At 53.5% G+C, this 18966-nt stretch overlaps 1 protein-coding gene across 6 annotated transcripts in view; it reads left to right on the top strand.

Annotated features, from left to right (window-relative positions):
* Positions 1–12235, top strand: part of BCL9 (BCL9 transcription coactivator) — a 100689-nt gene extending 88454 nt beyond the window's left edge. For all 6 annotated transcript variants that reach the window (XM_036343394.1, XM_036343395.1, XM_036343393.1 and 3 more), the window contains 4 exons: positions 2062–2161; positions 4938–7176; positions 8561–8821; positions 9934–12235. In XM_036343394.1, coding sequence (XP_036199287.1) covers positions 2062–2161; positions 4938–7176; positions 8561–8821; positions 9934–11051 — 3718 coding nt within the window. In that variant the 3' untranslated portion in view covers positions 11052–12235. The remainder of the gene's footprint in view (positions 1–2061; positions 2162–4937; positions 7177–8560; positions 8822–9933) is intronic.
* Positions 12236–18966: the final 6731 nt, after the last annotated feature.

The following is an 18966-nucleotide window of genomic DNA, read 5'->3' on the forward strand; positions in this document are numbered from 1 at the left end:
TCAGCCAGCAGGGATCTCAGAGCTGGAGTTATACATTGCTTCGATTATAGAACCCAAACAAACCAAATACCTGCTTTCAGCTGCAGAGGCCTCAGAGCTGGAGCCAGAGCTAAAGCTGGCCCAGAATAAAAAAAGAAAAAGAGAAAAAGGAGCAGTTGGGAGCTTCAGCCCTCAGCCCCTCACCCAGACTGGCCAGGCACCCCAGTGGGGACCCCCACCCTGAGGGTGTGTGACCAGCTGCAAACAGCCATCATCCCCTCACCCAGGCTGGCCAGGCACCCCAGTGGGGACCCCCACCCTGATCCAGGACACCCTTCAGGGCAAACCAGCCAGCCCCACCCATGCACCAGGCCTCTATCCTATATAGTAAAAGGGTAATATGCCTCCCAGCACCGGGATCAGCGGAGCCGCAAGGCCTCCCAGCACCGGGATCAGCGTGACATGGGGCAGTGCCCAAACCCCCTGATCGCCCTGCGGCTCTGTGTGTGACAGGGGGTGGGGCCACAACCTCCCTATCCGCCCTGCTCTGTTTGTGACAGGGGAAGGCGCCCCAACCTCCTGATCAGCCCTGCTCTGTGCTTGATACGGGGGAGCTCCCCAACCCCCTGATTGCCCTGCGGCTCTTTGTGTGACAGGGTGCGGCGCCCCAACCCCCTGATCGGCCCTGCTCTGTGTGTGACAGGGTGCGGCGCCTCCCCTCCCCCCCCCCCCCCACGGGCCCTGCTCTGTGTGTGACAGGGTAGAGCCACAACCTCCCCATTGGTCCTGCCCTGAGTGTGAGAGTGGCAGCGCCCCAAACCCCTGATCAGCCCTGCTCTGTGGGTGATAGAGGGCGGCGCCCCAACTCCCCCCCCCCCAACAGGCCCTGCTCTGTGTGTGACAGTGGCGGCGCCCCAATCCCCTGATCGGCCCTGCTCTGTGGGTGATAGAGGGCGGCGCCCCAACCCCCTGATCCTCCCTGCTCTGTGTGTGACAGGGGGCAGTGCCCCAACTCCCCTATCGGCCCTACTCTGTGAGTGACGGGGGAGCTCCCCAACCCCCTGATGGGCCCTGCTCTGTGCATGACAGGGTAAGGAGCCCCAACCCCCCTGATGGGCCCTGCTCTGTGCGTGACAGGGTAAGGAGCCCCAACCCCCCTGATGGGCCCTGCTCTGTGCGTGACAGGGGGCAGTGCCCCAACCCCCGGATTGGCCCTGCTCTGTGCGTGACGAGGTGGCGCCGCAACCTCCCCGTCGACCCTGCCTTGAGTGTGACGGGGCGGTGCCCCAACCCCCTAATCGGCCCTACCCTGAGGGTGACTGAGGGTGGCATTACAACCTCACAATCCGCCCTGCTCTGTGCATGACAGGGGGTGGCACCCCAACTCCCCAATCGGCCCTGCTCTGAGCCCCACCAGGGGCTGCACCTAGGGATTGGGCCTGCCCTCTGCCACCCGGGAGCAGGCCTAAGCCAGCAGGTTGTTATCTCCCGAGGGGTCCCAGACTGTGAGAGAAAACAGGCCAGGCTGAGGGACCCCCCCCTTCCCCCCGAGTGCACAAATTTTTGTGCACCAGGCCTCTAGTGTATATATATATATATATATATATATATATATATATATATATATATATATATATATTTTCTTTTTAATGTGAATAGATCCTATACAGTTTTCTGCTGTTTTTTCACCTGAGATTTTTCTATGAGATACAAAGTGAATCGTGACAGCCTTTGTTGATGGTTAGGTGTGCGGTTCCATGCTCACAGTCTCAGGCTGGAGTTTTGAACTAGGATTCTCTATAAAACACCCACCACCGTGTATTGGTTTGAAGGCGAAAATCCTGTGGTTTGTCTCTAATGCCTCTTTTGGGATTTGCTAATGGCTGTCTTTTAATTTTAGAAGTTTGGCAGTAAATGATAGACATTGAAGACCTGTTTCTGTTGAGCTCGAATCACTCAGCATTTCGAGTGGTTCTCCATACTCCCCTTCCTCCCGTTGACAAGTTCGTTCTGGGTGGAGGTGCTTTGGGCTCGGTCAGCGAAATAGAAACCAGCCCCCGTGTGTGCTCTCTGTCTCCGCAGAGCCGCCGAAGCGGTGCTGAAGGGCCAGGTGGAAACAATCGTCTCTTTCCACATCCAGAACATCTCCAACAGCAAGGCAGACCGAAGCACAGCCCCTCTGGTATGTGGTTTGGGAGTTGGAACGATGGGTTAAAGGTTCTGCAGGGACCAGAGGTGGGAGCTGGTGACTGTCTTCAATAGGGCGAGGGTCCTAAGCTGCGTTCGGGCATCTAACCCCATTGGTGAGTTACCAGGAGGGAAAAGGGGAAAAATAAAACAGGAGTTATGTAGGTATGTTAGGGTTTCCTTCATGGAACTATCTCTGGGACTGTGAATTCAGACCCTGTGTATAGGGTTTTAAAAAAATAAACACTCTTAAGCTAGTTGAAGGGCAGAAAAAAGCAACAACTAAAACTACAATATTGGAGTACATGCCAGTAAATCATGAAGTCATAGACGAATCAGAGAGTCTCTGTGACTTTCAAATGATTCTTATTTATTTCAAAGAGGACCATTGAGCCCTAGCCGGCTCAGTGGCTGGAGCGCTGGCCTGTGGGCTGAAGGGTCCCGGACTTGATTCCTCGTCAGGGCACAGGCCCGGGTTGTGGGCTCAATGCCCAGTGTGGGCCATGCAGGAGGCAGCCAATCAGTGAATCTCTCTCATCATCGATGTTTCTCTTTCCTCCCTTCCTCTCTGAAATCAATAAAAACATATTTTAAGAAAAGAGAACCATTGAATGCTTTTAATTGCTTGATATTTCCAAAATTATAATAAATTGTTAGCCTGCTTCCTGTCTGGAACATAAGCACCTAATAGACAACTACGCTGGAAAAGCATGCAATGGTGGTTTTGATTCAGGCAGTCCTCCAAACGGAACCAAAAGATACTCCTTGTGTCTGGCATCGCCACTGCGCACCGATGCTGTGGGGAGACTAGGAAGTTCAAAGCAGTCTCTGCTTGTGGGAAGCGTCACACCGAGTACTGGGATCAATGTCGACCATGGGACAAGCTAAAGGGCAACAGGACTGAGGGACAATTTAAGATAAAGTAGATGGCATATCAGCAAAGTCCCTCTCTGTTGACATCGCAGAGCCTGGGCTTTCCTGGACTTGGGAAAGGCATTTCTTGTTCCTCACCGTCTCCACTCCTTCAGGGCAGAGGGCGGAGAGATCTGACATTTAAAATGTGTTTGTGTGTGTGTGTGTGTGGGGGGGGTGTCTATCTGTATATGTATTTTTAAATTTATGCTTAAATATGTATATATTTAAATTTTAATTGTCCTAGAATGCACAGGGCACAATGCAACTCAAAGCAACATTTTATTGACTTAATGACAGATCTCATACAGTTTTCACCTCCACCCTCTCTGAGGCTAAAATGCAATAGAAAAGGAGTTAGGCAGGGAATTGGGGATAATTAAATCACCTTTGCTCTAAGTCTAAAATAAAAAGAATGGTACTGACGTTAATTCTTCCGTCATGGTCACCTGATATGAAATCAGTGCCCACCCCCCACAAACAGACAAAACCTGGTCGACAAAACCAAACCTAAAACGGCACTAGAAGGAAGTGAAGGTGACCTCCACACCCTACTCGGAGTCAGGGTATGGAAGACACTTTGACCGCACAGGGTCCTACAGGCTCAGGGTCCTGCAGGCTCGTGCCCTGCCCCACACCAGTTCTGCAGACGGATGTGCATGGACACCTGCAGGTGACACCTCTGTGTACATAGTCACTGAATGTGACCGCTCTCAGGTGTGTCTTTGTGTTTATTCAACACAGACTGTCCCTATGCAGAGACACACATAATGATTTATGTACAAATTTGCACACAGGTAAACATTCCAGAGAGGAAGTGGGGAGCCAGGTAAGGGCCTTAGGGGTTTGGAAATACAAACTGGATTCAGTGAACAGGTAGGAGCAAATGAATCAAAAAGGGACCGTGGGGTGCCCTGGAGGCTGGGAAAGAGCCCCGAGGTGGGGTTTGTGGCTGGGCCCTTCTGGTCTTTAGTTCCTTCAGCGCTGCCAAGGTTTAGACCCAGAACATACATGTCCTTCTTCCCCACACTGACAGCATCCATGTCACCCGCTGTGAGCGAGTGTGCTTTCTTTCACCTGGGACTCGTGTAGCGTTGGTCCTTAATAAATAATGATAAGGGGATCGTCCAGTCTGAGACAAGGACAGTCTCCTATTGGAAAGAACAGATCGAGAGACACCATGCGCCAGGTAGCCTCAGATTTCTCCACAGGCGCTTCCTGCCTCCAGGTGATCTTACTGTAGTTAATGTACAAATTCTTATCAAATATGGAGTCAGTGATCACAGCCTGGAAGCAGAAACCAGAGATGCCAGGCTGTGTGGAAACTCAGGGCGAGGAGAGGAGACGCTGGAAGGAGGCGGCCTGCCTGCAGCCTCTGGCTGGGGCGGAGATGGGACAGCACTTTCTCAGCTGAAAACATCAGGCCTTTTGATTGACAGTGAGACGTCTGCATACACGGTTGTACTTTCGGGGAAAATAAGAAGGTGTTACGTACAGCCTCCCACATACCAAGGAACTGATCTTGCCCTGAATCAGAAACACATAGTAGACATGTGATATCAAACCTGTTCCTCGAAATAGATACTCAAATGTATTCACTTGGCAGTGGCTCTCCCTGGCAGGCTGAGACAGTTATTGGAACCTAATCTTCAGTGAGGGGAAGAGGAGGCTAGTTGACAGTAAAGGGGAAGAAAAAAATCAGAATGCCTCCACGTCCGAAGTGGGGTCGTACATGGGCCATTTCCATAGCAAGTGTCAATGTAGATGTGTGTGACTGAGCCCTTTAGAACATATCTTGCTCTTTTAATTGCCCTTTTGTTGAATTTACCTGTGATGTTTTAAATCTCATTTATGTGCAGAACACACAGATATCTGCCCTTCGGAATGATCTGAAACCTCTCCCACAACAGCCCCCAGCTCCGGCCAACCAAGACCAGAATTCTTCCCAGAATGCCCGGCTACAGCCAACTCCACCCATTTCGGCACCAGCACCCAAGCCTGCCGCGCCCCTGCGTCCCCTGGACCGGGACAGCCCCGGGGCAGAAAACAAACTGCTTCCTTCGGTGGGCAGTCCTGCCAGCTCCACTCCACTGCCCCCAGATGGCACTGGGCCCAACTTGACGCCCAACAACCGAGCGGTGACCCCCGTCTCACAGGGGAGCAGTAGCTCCTCCACAGATCCCAAAGCCCCGCCGCCGCCTCCACTGCCCAGTGCAGAGCCCCCCGCCCTGGGAGAGAACCCCGATGGCCTGTCTCAGGAGCAGCTGGAGCACCGGGAGCGCTCCTTACAGACGCTCAGAGACATCCAGCGCATGCTTTTCCCCGATGAGAAGGAATTCACAGGACAGAGTGGGGGGCCCCAGCAGAATCCTGGGGTATTAGATGGGCCTCAGAAAAAACCGGAAGGGCCGATACAGGCCATGATGGCTCAGTCCCAAAGCCTAGGTAAGGGACCTGGGCCCCGGACAGATGTGGGAGCTCCATTTGGCCCCCAAGGACATAGAGATGTGCCCTTCTCTCCAGATGAAATGGTTCCACCTTCCATGAACGCTCAGCCTGGGCCCATGGGCCCCGACCACCTGGATCACATGACCCCTGAGCAGATAGCCTGGCTGAAGCTGCAGCAGGAGTTCTATGAGGAGAAGAGGAGGAAGCAGGAGCAGGTGGTGGTGCAGCAGTGCTCCCTCCAGGACATGATGGTCCATCCGCACGGGCCTCGGGGGGTGGTCCGGGGGCCGCCCCCTCCGTACCAGATGGCCCCCGGTGAAGGCTGGGGGCCTGGGGGTGCAGAGCCGTTTGCTGATGGGATCAGCATGCCGCATTCTCTGCCCCCGAGGGGCATGGCTCCCCACCCCAATATGCCAGGGAGCCAGATGCGCCTCCCGGGCTTCGCAGGGATGATCAACTCTGAAATGGAGGCGCCCAGTGTCCCCAACCCAGCATCGAGACCAGGTCTTTCTGGAGTCAGTTGGCCGGATGATGTGCCAAAAATCCCAGACGGTCGGAACTTCCCGCCTGGCCAGGGCATCTTCAGCGGCCCCGGCCGAGGGGAGCGCTTCCCGACCCCCCAGGGCTTGTCTGAGGAGATGTTTCAGCAGCAGCTGGCAGAGAAGCAGCTGAGCCTCCCTCCGGGGATGAGCATGGACGGCATCAGGCCCAGCCTGGACATGAACAGGATGATCCCCGGCTCCCAGCGACACATGGAATCGGGGAACAACCCCATTTTCCCTCGGATCCCGGTGGAGGGCCCTCTGAGTCCTTCCAGGGGGGACTTTCCGAAAGGAATGCCCCCGCAGATGGGCCCTGGGCGGGAACTGGAGTTTGGGATGGTTCCCGGTGGGATGAAGGGAGATGTCAGTCTGAACGTCAACATGGCATCCAACTCTCAGATGATACCTCAGAAGCTGAGAGAGGCTGGGGCGGGCCCTGAGGAGATGATGAAACTGCGCCCCGGGGGCGCGGACTTGCTGCCCGCTCAGCAGAAGATGGTGCCCCTGCCGTTCGGGGAGCACCCTCAGCAAGAGTATGGCATGGGCCCCAGGCCGTTCCTCCCCATGTCTCAGGGTCCAGGCAGCAGCAGTGGCTTGCGGAATCTCAGAGAATCCATCGGGCCCGACCAAAGGACTAACAGCCGGCTCAGTCACATGCCACCACTACCTCTCAACCCTCCCAGCAACCCCCCGAGCCTCAGCACCGCTGCTCCCGTCCAGCGTGGCCTGGGGCGGAAGCCCTTGGATATCTCCGTGGCAGGCGGCCAGGTGCACTCCCCGGGCATTAACCCCCTGAAGTCTCCCACGATGCGCCAGGTCCAGTCCCCGATGCTGGGCTCGCCCTCCGGGAATCTCAAGTCCCCCCAGACTCCCTCGCAGCTGGCAGGCATGCTGGCGGGCCCAGCTGCTGCTGCTTCCATTAAGTCCCCCCCTGTCTTGGGGTCTGCTGCTGCTTCGCCTGTTCACCTCAAGTCTCCGTCACTTCCTGCCCCGTCGCCCGGATGGACCTCCTCTCCGAAACCTCCCCTCCAGAGCCCCGGGATCCCTCCCAACCATAAAGCGCCCCTCACCATGGCCTCCCCGGCCTTGCTGGGAAGCGTGGAGTCAGGTCAGTGCTCGCGTCCTTGCGGCCACCTTGTAGCTGGAGACGGCGAACGCCAGTCTTTACTGTAGGAAAACTGCTGTCCTCGCCTACCATGCAGCCAGAGGAGGCGGCCTTTGCCAGCGGACATCTTTGTTGGCAAAGTGCGTGACCAGTACTTCCCTGGGGTCCTGCAGGCGTGTCAGATCCCGAAAGAGGACACAGGCTGTTAGTGCCGAAGGCACCTGTCAGATGGGTAAAAGGAGAAGGGAAATGGGAAATCGGTCCTTTCACAGAATAATTTACATTTGCAAAGTAAAATGTCAGCATTGGGTAAATGCGGCTTTAAACAACAGACCTCCCCACTTCAGGGGGCTGCCCTCGCATCGAGAGAGTCTGCGTCTAATCCCAGGCCGAGGAGAGGTTGCGGAGACCTCAGGGTTCTCGCACATACGAGCCCCCCGCCCCCCGGGAGACTGCTGTTCTCACGATCAGCTGCAGTTTATTGGTATTTTCCTCCCAGGAGAGGCTCTCATGATGGTGGTGGTTTGTGAACGAGGCCAGAGGTGGCCGAGGAAGATAAGCACTGGGTGTAAATACCAGGTCCGAGCTGTCTCCACTTGAGAAAGATTAGAATCAAAATGAGACAAGATTTATCCTATAAGCCGAAGTGTGTCTCTCTGTGGGATAGCCGTTCACCAAAGCTGTATAGTGGGCAGCCCCTCAGACCTTCTTAGCTCAGACTGGTTGTGGAAATAATCACAGGCCCAGCCTGTGTGGCTCAGTGGTTGAGCATCGACCCATGGAGGTCACAGTTCAGTTCCCAGTCTGGGCACACGCCCGGCTTGCAGGCTCAGTCCCCAGTAGAGGACGTGCAGGAGGTAGTCAATAGATGAGTCTCTGTCATCATTGATATTTCTATTTCTGTCTCTCTCTCTTACACTCTCCCTCTCTCTGAAATCAATTAAAAAAACACACATAAAAACAAGAACGTGTGTAGGGTGATGGGATAGTACCTGGGGTCAGAGCGCTGGTCTGGCCTCACACTATACTAATCCCCGACTCAAATCCTAAATTGCAATGGGCAGGGGAACAATGCACTTATTTCACATTATTTTAGCGAAATCATGGTCTGTGAACCGTCTTTCCCAGCCTGCACTAATATTTTTAACGCATTCTTGCTGTGTTTGTCTTCCCCTCTGCGGACCTGTCACCTCCGCCTCATGCTGCCGTCTCCCTCTGTCCACACACAGCGCTTGACGGGAAGATGGATGATTTGTGTCCTGGGTCTAATAACACTGCCCTGTTCCTCGGCCTCCTCCCTGGCCTTGCTCGTTCATAGAGGCCCACGAGCCGTCAGGAGGAATCTGACTCCCTGCCCACTTCTGTTTCCTTTGCTGTCTTCTCCTAGGTGGCCCCCCGCCGCCCACAGCCAGCCAGCCTGCCCCTGTGAACCTGCCGGGCAGCCTCCCTTCCAGCACACCGTACACCATGCCTCCAGAGCCGACCCTGTCCCAGAACCCGCTGTCCATCATGATGTCTCGAATGTCCAAGTTTGCAATGCCCAGCTCTACCCCGTTATACCACGACGCCATCAAGACCGTGGCCAGCTCGGACGACGACTCCCCTCCCGCTCGTTCTCCCAACTTGCCATCCATGAATAACATGCCAGGTAAGAGCCAGGGAGACGGGATGTAGAGCTGGTGCCAGAGAGGAGAAACTTCTCGCATGTTTTCTTGATAACTACAGACCTCGATAGGTGGACGTTCTAAGAGGATTCAGCGTGTGCTTCTGAGAGAGCAGGTTTCCTTAGAGAAGCTCTGGGGCTTCTGTTACCCGGGTTTGGGGCGGGTGTGGCCCTCCCGAGGCCGCACTGAAAGCAGTTTCTTCTTAACACGCTGGTTAGAATGTCTTTAGTTCCCCAGCGTTTCCTGAAAGGGCAGCCTCAAACCACAAGCAGCCATAGGATTTGAGACGGTGGAAGCCCGTTTCCTAGAGAAACACTTGAGGCTAGAGAGGAAACGCCTCCCCTCGTCCGCACTCTCCCACGCCTCTCTAGCCCCGTCTCACGAACACTAAGGGATGTCATCTGGGGGGTGGGGTGGGCGGCAGAGACACTGACTTTTCAGCCATTCTGATTGCTGGGAACGCGCTTTATCCCGGCCATCCTGATTAATCAGGGCGGGACGTGCTGTGCGGACCGGACAAGCATCGTCCTCACACACTCAGTGGAGATTCCATAGAGACCAGCTACTGCAGTGCCCCTTCTTCACTGGAAGTGACCGTTTCGCTAACATTTCGTGTGACCCGAGTGTGAAATGCGCCCCCGTAAGGCAGTGTAACGTGATAATCCCAGTGGCAGTCGATGAAGCTGTCCTTGTTATTTCTGATTCTTGGACTTTCAGGGCTACTTAATCTTCCTTCTCAAAAAGCACTGTGCTTACGTCATTTAGACACATTGTTTGCTTCTATATTAAACGTCTCCAGTGACGACTATCTACTCATTTGCATACTAATTTGTAACTTTTCACACAGGAGACTTTGTTCCTAGCTGTCTTCTACATACACCTGTGTCCTACCGTGTCGGACAATAATATATTGTCTTGGAGAGCTGGCTGTGTGCCCCCAGATGTGCTATCATCTGACTGAGGGCAGGGGCTGTGCGTTGTGTGTTTTCCTAAGTTACCATGCACATTTGGTGCACAATAATTTTTTTGTTAATTTGATTATAGTACTGAGTTGCTTTCAGTTAAGTTGATACCTTTTCTATCTTTATTTTTCTAGGACTGGGCATTAATACACAGAATCCTCGAATTTCAGGTCCAAACCCCGTGGTCCCGATGCCAACCCTCAGCCCAATGGGAATGACCCAGCCGCTTTCTCACTCCAATCAGATGCCGTCTCCGAATGCCATGGGGCCCAGCATACCTCCTCACGGGGTCCCCCTGGGGCCGGGCTTGATGTCCCACAATCCTCTCATGGGGCACGGGTCCCAGGAGCCTCCGATGGCACCTCAAGGACGGATGGGCTTTCCCCAGGGCTTCCCTCCAGTACAGTCTCCCCCCCAGCAGGTTCCTTTCCCCCACAACGGTCCCAGTGGGGGGCAGGGCAGCTTCCCAGGAGGCATGGGTTTCCCCGGAGAAGGCCCCCTGGGCCGCCCCAGCAACCTGCCCCCGAGTTCAGCAGACGCAGCACTTTGTAAGCCTGGAGGCCCGGGGGGGCCTGACTCTTTCGCTGTCCTGGGGAACAGCATGCCTTCGGTGTTTACAGACCCAGACCTGCAGGAGGTCATCCGACCTGGAGCCACCGGCATCCCCGAATTCGATCTGTCTCGCATCATTCCCTCGGAGAAGCCCAGCCAGACACTGCAGTACTTCCCTCGCGGGGAAGTCCCCGGCCGCAAACAGCCCCAGGGGCCTGGGCCTGGCTTTTCGCACATGCAGGGGATGATGGGCGAGCAAGCCCCCAGGATGGGACTGGCATTACCTGGCATGGGAGGTCCAGGCCCCGTGGGAACTCCAGACATCCCTCTTGGCACAGCTCCATCCATGCCAGGCCACAACCCAATGAGACCACCAGCCTTTCTCCAGCAAGGCATGATGGGACCGCACCATCGGATGATGTCACCAGCACAATCGGCAATGCCCGGCCAGCCCGCCCTGATGAGCAATCCAGCTGCAGCCGTGGGCATGATCCCTGGCAAGGATCGGGGACCGGCCGGGCTCTATCCCCACCCTGGGCCCGTGGGCTCTCCGGGCATGATGATGTCCATGCAGGGCATGATGGGACCCCAACAGAACATCATGGTCCCCCCACAGATGCGGCCCCGGGGCATGGCCGCCGACGTGGGCATGGGCGGATTCGGTCAAGGACCTGGCAACCCAGGAAACATGATGTTTTAAGCTGCTACAATTGGATGTGCCGATCCTCGTCCGGATGAGATTTCAGTCCTGAGGGCTGCTTAGGGGCCCCAGGAGACTGTCAGTCATGCAATAGGAGAACAGAGACCCGAGGGCTGCTTTGGGGGAGGGGGGAACTCGAGAATGTATGGATTTACCAGAAAACAAATGATTCATTTAATCAACAGGTGTGTGTTTTTTAAGATTTATTTTTTAAAGATTATTTTTGTGGACTTGGGTATCCCATGATGGCGCCTCCTTTTGGGAATCTGTAGCCGTGCTTTAGAATTGCCATCGGTCACGTGTTGCACCGTTCTCTGTATGTTTACGTCCTTTGGACTGGCTTCTCCCAGGATTCTTTTCTGGTTTTGTTTCCGCTTTGGGCTTTATTTCTGCGTGTACTGTACTATATTGTAAAAGGGATTTTAGCAGAGACGGAAGTCTTTGGGACGCGAGGAGAACAGGATGCTGGGCTGTTTACTTTAGGTGGAGAATCCATCTTCAGACCTTTGGACTATTTTCAACTCCAGTGTACAGAAAAACCAAACTACGACCTCAGAGCAGAGTATTAATGAAAAGCACAAAAAAAGGAACTAAGTTCAGCGAGGGGTGGGGGGAGGGGGAAATATTTTCTTTTTAAAAATCATGACATTTAGGACATTTTGTTTTTCAGTTCAAGAGTCTTCAGCACTGTCTCCCCGTCTGCAAACCCACCGTCCGTTCTCTCGTTTTCCCTCCCCTCCTTCCCACCTCCTTGGTTAGCATTTCCTTCCCTCGTGTCCCCAGGGGCGGCCCCTGCTTCCCTCTTCTCTGTCCCCTTTGGCAGCTGCAATACACGGTGTTATTTTGGGGAAGTAACCCGACAGACTCCTTCATGCCGGCGGCCTCCTGGCTTCGGGGGGAAGCCCGTCTTTGGAATCTCCAGGGTCTTCTTTCCCTTCGTCTTTTCTTCCCCAGTATACCTTGCTTTTTGTTCTTTTATTAGGAATTCCCAAGTGAATTTTATTAATGTGGGAGTGGAACAGATGCTAAAAGCTACCCAGGATTTTGTTTTTAATTTTGTGGTTCCTCCCCTCCCCGCTCCCATGCGTAAAACGTTCTGTGTAACCTCCATTAAATTTGGTACAAAACCACTCACCAGAGCTGTGGTGTCAGAAAATAAATATATTGTTTCTTACAAAAGTGAACTGCCTTTTTGTTTGTTTGGATTCCTGTTGCCACATGATCAGAAGCATAGCGCCTGTGGATTGGAGGTGACCGACGGTGCGGTTAGGGAGATACATAAAGGGCCTTCACAGCGGAAGCAGAGTCCTTGCTACTGAGTATCTTGTAGATTATCTTGTTCTGTTCCCAGCTCCATCATGAAACCCTGGCTGAAGGCAGAAGAGCGGCCCTGGTCCCCCTGCTGAATGTTACCTCAGCGGTTCTCAGCCTTCCTGATGCCGCGGCCCTTTAACACAGTTCATGTGGTGACCCCCAATTTCATTGTTACAAATTGAACATAAAGCATAGTGATTAATCACAACTACAGTATGTAATTATATATGTGTTTTCCGATGGTCTTAGGCGACCCCTGTGAAAGGGTCGTTTGACCCCCAAAGGGGTCGCAACCCACAGGTTGAGAACCGCTGCTCTAGAGGCTATTTTTAAAAAATATATTACTGATTTCAGAGGGGAAGAGAGAGAAACAATGATGAGCCCTGACTGGTTTGGCTCCGTGGATAGAGTGTCGGCCTGTAGACTGAAGGGTCCCAGGTTTGATTCTGGTCAGGGGCACATGCCTGGGTTGTGGACTTGATCCCTGGTGGAGAATGTGCAGGAGGTGGCCAACCGGTGATTCTCATCAGTGATGTTTCTCTCTCCTTCCTTTCCTCTCTGAAATCAATCCTATATAATAAAAGGCTAATATGCAAATTGACCAAATGGTGGAACGACCAGTTGCTATGATGTGCACTGACCACCAGGGGGCAGACACTCAATGCAGGAGCTGCCCCCTGGTGGTCACTGTACTCCCACAGGGGGAGCACTGCTCAGCCAGAAGCCGGGCTCACAGCTGGCAAGAGCAGCGGTGGTGGCAGGGCCTCTCCCGCCTCGGCAGCAGTGCTAAGGATGTCCAACAGCTGGCTTAGCACTGCGAGAGGGCACAGGCCAGGCTGAAGGACCTCCCCGAGTGCACGATTTCATGCACCAGGCCTTTAGTAAAAATACATTTTAAAAAAAACAATGATGAGTGAGAATCATTGATCGGCCACCTCCTGCATGCTATCCCCTCTACTGGGGATTGAGCCCACAACCTGGGCATGTACCCTGACTGGAAATCAAACCGTGACCTCCTGGTTCATAGGTCAACGCTCAACCACTGAGCCACCCCTGCTGGGCTCCTTCTAGAAGCTATTAATGGTCTTTATTAGGAATTGCTTTAGAGCGAATTCAATGGTGTGAAGTAATTAAGGCCAAAGGTATAGCCATTTAAATACGTTTTGAAATGTCCCTGGATCTTGTTAGGAAAATACTCTTACGATACCTGGAAGTCCCGGGTGTGCACAGCCCACATGTCTCTGGTCCTCTCTGTCTCCCGCCTCACCACCTGCCCAGGGTGCCCTCTGCCACCTGCCCCATCTGCACCGTTCACTTCCCGCCGCGCGTGCTTCCACACGGCAGCCTGCAGCCTGCAGCCTGCGGGGACGTGTCTAAGGCACCAGCTGGGTGTGTTGGTTGGATTTGTTCTGGTGTATTTCTTTGCGGAGGGTGTTTTTAGTGAGTGCATGGGCGTCTGTGTGCGTGTTCTTAGGTGAGAATCCCAGTGAGCAGCGGCAGGTGCAGGCACCTGCTGTGTCCCGTCTCCTACCTGTGACTCTCCACCAAGTGGCTTGGCAGCTGTTTTCTCTTTCACCTTCTGCAGCCCTGTCTTCTCGGGAACACAAGGCCCCAGACAACAAAACAGGTGACCACCCGAGCACCTCCTCTGCCAGTCTCCCCAGTGCGTCCTCTTGCTCATTTTTGAGGGGCCCTGGGAAGCAGGGGGTGACTCTCATTTGCAGATGAGAAAACTGAGCTCCCGGAGTTAGGAGTTCTGACAATCAGGTCTGTTCAAATGCTGCTGGTGGTGAATATGTCGGGCTGGGGAGAAATCAGGAGATCAAATTGAGGAATTTGTTTCATGAACTTAGCTCTGGTCCTAGGTTCTCTGGCTTTGAAGTGTATAGAAAAGAGCAGAAACAGCTAAGTTTGGGGGCATGAGATGGAACCCTGACTAAGGAAGCTGGACCTGGTGTTTGTCCACGGGTCCAGCTTCTTGGGCAGCCCCACCCCCTGCTGCACAGACCAGTGCTGTGGTCACGCATGGGTGCCGTCCAGTTGCTACTGTCCCAGGAGAGCCAAGAGCTAGAGCTGGTGAAGCCCTCTGGGGAGGCGGGGATGTGGCACTCCCGGCGCGCCCCCTGCTGGAGAGCCTGCAGCAGTGCACATCTGCTTCCCAATAATTGAGTTTTGGGGAGAAAAAACACACACACAACCTTATATAAACCTTCATTTACTTTATCAACATATCCCCACGTTTCATCACAATGGTGTCTGATAAACTTCGGTTCATTTGGGGTTCATATAACAATCTCTAACTTACGAAGATTGCTATCAAATAAAATCACATGAGAAATGATGCTATTGCATGGAGAACCGGCGATGCTAGGGTTTAAAAGCCAGTGAAAGGGTGATAAAGATGTGTCCTGCTGACATAACCCTGTGAAGGCCCAGCCAGCACCCTCTCACCACAAGCGGGTGTGGCAGGAAGGTGTGATTAGAATGTATTTCCTCATTTATTTCTTAAGGACTAATGGATATGTGGTATTTTCCCTAAAACAGCGTGAAGTAAAATAATTCACTTTTTAAAAGAATCTGCACTTATAAATGAGAACAACCCAACAATTGTATGGGTGGGCATGAGAAAATAAATTTTAAAACAATTTGACATGTAGGGATGGGCAAAAGTAGGCTTACAGTTGTGAGTACACAAGAGTTCATTCTTGACTTATTACTTATTTATTAATTATTGTATTTCAGCTGTAGGCCTACTTTTGCCCACCCCTGAGTTAAACCCACTCTAAAAAGTGACGCGCAGTTTCTCCCAGGCGCCCTCAGGGCTGGCTGTGTGAGCCTGTGCCGGGCCCTGGTTTGGGTTCATGCTCTGCTGTCATCTTTTGAAATCCTTATTAACCTTTGAATAGGGAGCCCGCCTTCCCGTTTGCGCTGAACCCCATAAATTATGAAGCTGGTGCTGCGGCTGTGAACGAGCGAAATCAGGTACAGGGCGCAGGGTCCTGGTCTCTGTTCCTGCCCCTTCCCGGCGCCGGGGCCACCGGAGGCGGCGTGACTGCTGAGCCCCATTAACCTGTCTGCACTTCAGTCATTTCCTTCTCCTGCCCTGAGCACTTTGCGAGCTGAGAGTGAGGAAAGCTGTGCTTCACACAAGGACGCATTTATTCACAACCACTGAGCGAGCTGCCTGTGTCCGCTGGCGGAGGCTGTGGGTGAGGGTGGGGGATTCGGGGGTGACTGTGCAGTCTGATCAGTCCTCAGGGAAAGCGCAGACAGAGTGCGCAGGCCCGAGAGGAAGGCCAGGAAGGCCTCAAGGTGGAGGCGATGTTTGAACTTACTCTTGAAGGAGGGAACGTTTTCTGGTGGAGGGGGTGGTGGGGAAGCAAAGGCCTGGGTGGGCTTTTAAAGGGAGGGGGGTAAGAAGTGAGCTAGGGTGAGGGGGCAGGTCCCGGGATCGGTGGGGCCCAGTAAGGACTGTGACCTTCAAAGGTTTACGAAAGGGAATCAGGTGATCAGGGTGACTCTTTAGAAACCTTGCTGTGCGGGGTGTGGAAGATGGGCTGGGGCTGGGGCTGGGGCTGGGGCTGGGGATGGGCTGGGGCTGGGGCTGGGGATGGGGATGGGGATGGGCTGGGGCTGGGGCTGGGGCTGGGGCTGGGGCTGGCGCTGGGATGAGAACACAGGAAGACCACCTGCCCACAACGTGCGTCTACAAAATCCTTAGACGCATCTCTTGTTTTCAACAACATCAAATTGTATAGCCCATGCTGTTTACGTAACTTGAGCCCTGCTGCCACTTTTCTCTAAGCCAGACCAGTAATATTTTTCAAAGTCACAGACTCCTGCATTTAGGAAAATGGGCAGCCCCACCCCCTGCTGCACAGACCAGTGCTGTGGTCACGCATGGGTGCCGTCCAGTTGCTACTGTCCCAGGAGAGCCAAGAGCGAGAGCTGGTGAAGCCCTCTGGGGAGGCGGGGATGTGGCTCTCCCGGCGCGCCCCCTGCTGGAGACCTGCAGCAGTGCACATCTGCTTCCCAATAATTGAGTTGGGGACACTGTACTGACACAGGTAAAGCATACGGGTTATAAAGCATAAAAACCAGTTTGTGGCCAAACACTTCGCACTGGAGGATGTTAAATAGCAAGCGCGGTCAAGAAGGTGTGATGAGAATTATGTGACTAAGTATGGCCTCTCGCTCTTCAACAGGCCCCTCACCTGATTCCTGTGGCAGGCGGCTCTGCTTACCACGGGGGGAGGGGGGAGAGCTGGGGGGGGGGGGGGGCACAGGCAGGTCAGCTGTCACCGTTCCGCTCGGTGCTCGGTGGTGCTGGCGCCCCGGCTGCTGGGGGAGGGAAGGCGGTGTGTGATCACAGGCGGAGGAGAGAAAAGGTCAGAAACCACTTCCTCGCACCTTCAGAGCGTGGAGAAAGCCAGTGTTTCACCAACCGCACGGCGGCTCCGTCTTCCTGCCAAATACCCCCTCGGGGCCCCCAGCAGCGCTGAGGGACCACGGGCTGCCAAAGACAGGGTTCTAAAACCCAGCCCTGGGAAGGCGGGAGAGGGGGCACAGGGTGCGGACGGCCTCCCCCTTTCCCTAGTGCCTGGGGCCAGGGTCGAGGGCAGAAAGAGCTTATAAATCGCAGTGGTATTTGGTATCTGATTCATTAGTGTTGAGGGGGGATTTAAGTGTTCAAGATGTTTAAATCGTTCTTTGTTTGCTTTTGCCACAGACTTTCTGTTAAAGGCTCCTGGGAGCCTGGGATTATTTCTCATCTTCACCAAGCTTCCAGGAGCTTCTACCTCCCTCCCCCCCCCCCCCACACACGCACAAACACAACACACGCACACACCACACCACACACACACGCATTTCCAACATAGAAACCCACAGCTCCTCGGGGAGCTGCCTCAGGGACCCCCCACCCTGTGCCGCGGCCCGCGCTCCCCATGAGGAATGCAGTCGCTGGGCCCACACCTGGCTGGAGACTGAGGCATCACCAGGATCCAGTCAGTTGCAGGGACCATGGATCACTGTGATTTATTTTGTTATTCAAACTGCAAAATGTCTCCCAGGCTTTGGTGAAATTCTCTGGTCTAGCTGTCAGTCGAGTTGAGCTATTAAACACTGTTACACACAGATTTGTTTATACCCATGTATATGTGCCTTTAATGTACTAAGCTACGCAAATAATTAAGTGCCCGCTCTGAGATGTCAGCACACTGCCATGAAGGGGAGTGTTCTTTCCTTGACCTTGAAGCTGGAAAATCCCCAGGATTTTCTTCATTCCTCTTGCACTTAGTGCCTGCATTTAGTGCCTGCAAAATCATGATTATTTACAGGATTAATAGTACCAATAAAGAAATACAGGGATCAGCCCAGCCAGTGTGGCTCAATGGTTGAGGTTCAGCCTATGAACTAGGAGATCCTGGTTTGATTCCTGGTCAGGTTGCAGGCTTGATCCCCAGTGTGGGGCGTGCAGGAGGCACCCAATCAATGATTGTCTCTCATCATTGATGTTTCTATCTCCCTCTCCCTTCCTCTCTGAAATCAATAAAAAAATATTTTTTTTAAAAAAAGAAATACAAGGATCACATTCCAAATAAAGCACGAGCCAGGCATCACTGGGCCCAGGAGAGGTCTCAGCACTGTGATGGGACATGGTTTCAGCAAGGGCCTTTGTAAGAAAGCCTTACCGCTTCCTAAGCATTGAGCCTCCACCTTAAATCCCACACTGAACGGGCACAATGGGGTAGAAGGAAAGTTTATGGCTGCCCACAGGGACCCTGCATCTACTCGAAGAGACAGGCACTAGCCATGACTGTAGAATGGAAGTCTATTCTATTCTCACTCAGCATTACCACAGTCCATACAGAAATAATTATAAGTTAGCCAGTAAAGACAGACCAGGGCCATGCAGAATGAAGTGGTCTTGTGATCAGACCTCTGACCGCTTCCTGCGTTGTCAATCTCTCCCCTTCCCCTTAGCATTCAGCAGCCCTGGGCTTGGTCCTAGGCCTTCTGCTGACTTCTAATTCACCCAGTCACTGATCACTAAGTACCATCCATATGATGGTAAGTTACTATCTCCCTCAGCCTATTCCTGGGAGTTGCAGGCTCAGCTAGTCAACCAGCACCTCGACTGTGCCTTCTGCGTGCCCTGCAGGCACCGCAAACTAAACAAGCCCTAAACGTAACTTCTGAATCCCCCCAAGTCTAGTCTCATGCCCCACGTCCCCATCATGTTAACTGATATGTGTCTATCCACCTAGAAGTCATTCCTAATTCCTTCCTCTTCCATGAAACCATCCACAAACCCTTTATGTCTAGTTCCAGAATCCGTCTCAACTCCGCCTTTATCCTTTAACCCAGCACCTGGTGTGCAGCCCTGACAACACTCCACATGCCAGCGTAGACTCAAAGCCCCCGTGGCAGGAGACCCGCGGTAGCCGGCTCGTCCCTGGCCAGCTCACCATTTCAGAGGTGTTCCCTAAGTCGCTCTAAGGAGTGTGTGCCTGCAGTTGACATGCTGGTCCGAGTGTGGTCTACGGGGCCCAGGCACTCAAATGTGCAACATGCCCTCAACCCTTCGCCGCCCTGATGG

The sequence above is a fragment of the Myotis myotis genome, unplaced genomic scaffold, assembly GCF_014108235.1.
Source record: "Myotis myotis isolate mMyoMyo1 unplaced genomic scaffold, mMyoMyo1.p scaffold_m19_p_18, whole genome shotgun sequence".
In the NCBI taxonomy this organism is placed as follows: domain Eukaryota; kingdom Metazoa; phylum Chordata; class Mammalia; order Chiroptera; family Vespertilionidae; genus Myotis; species Myotis myotis.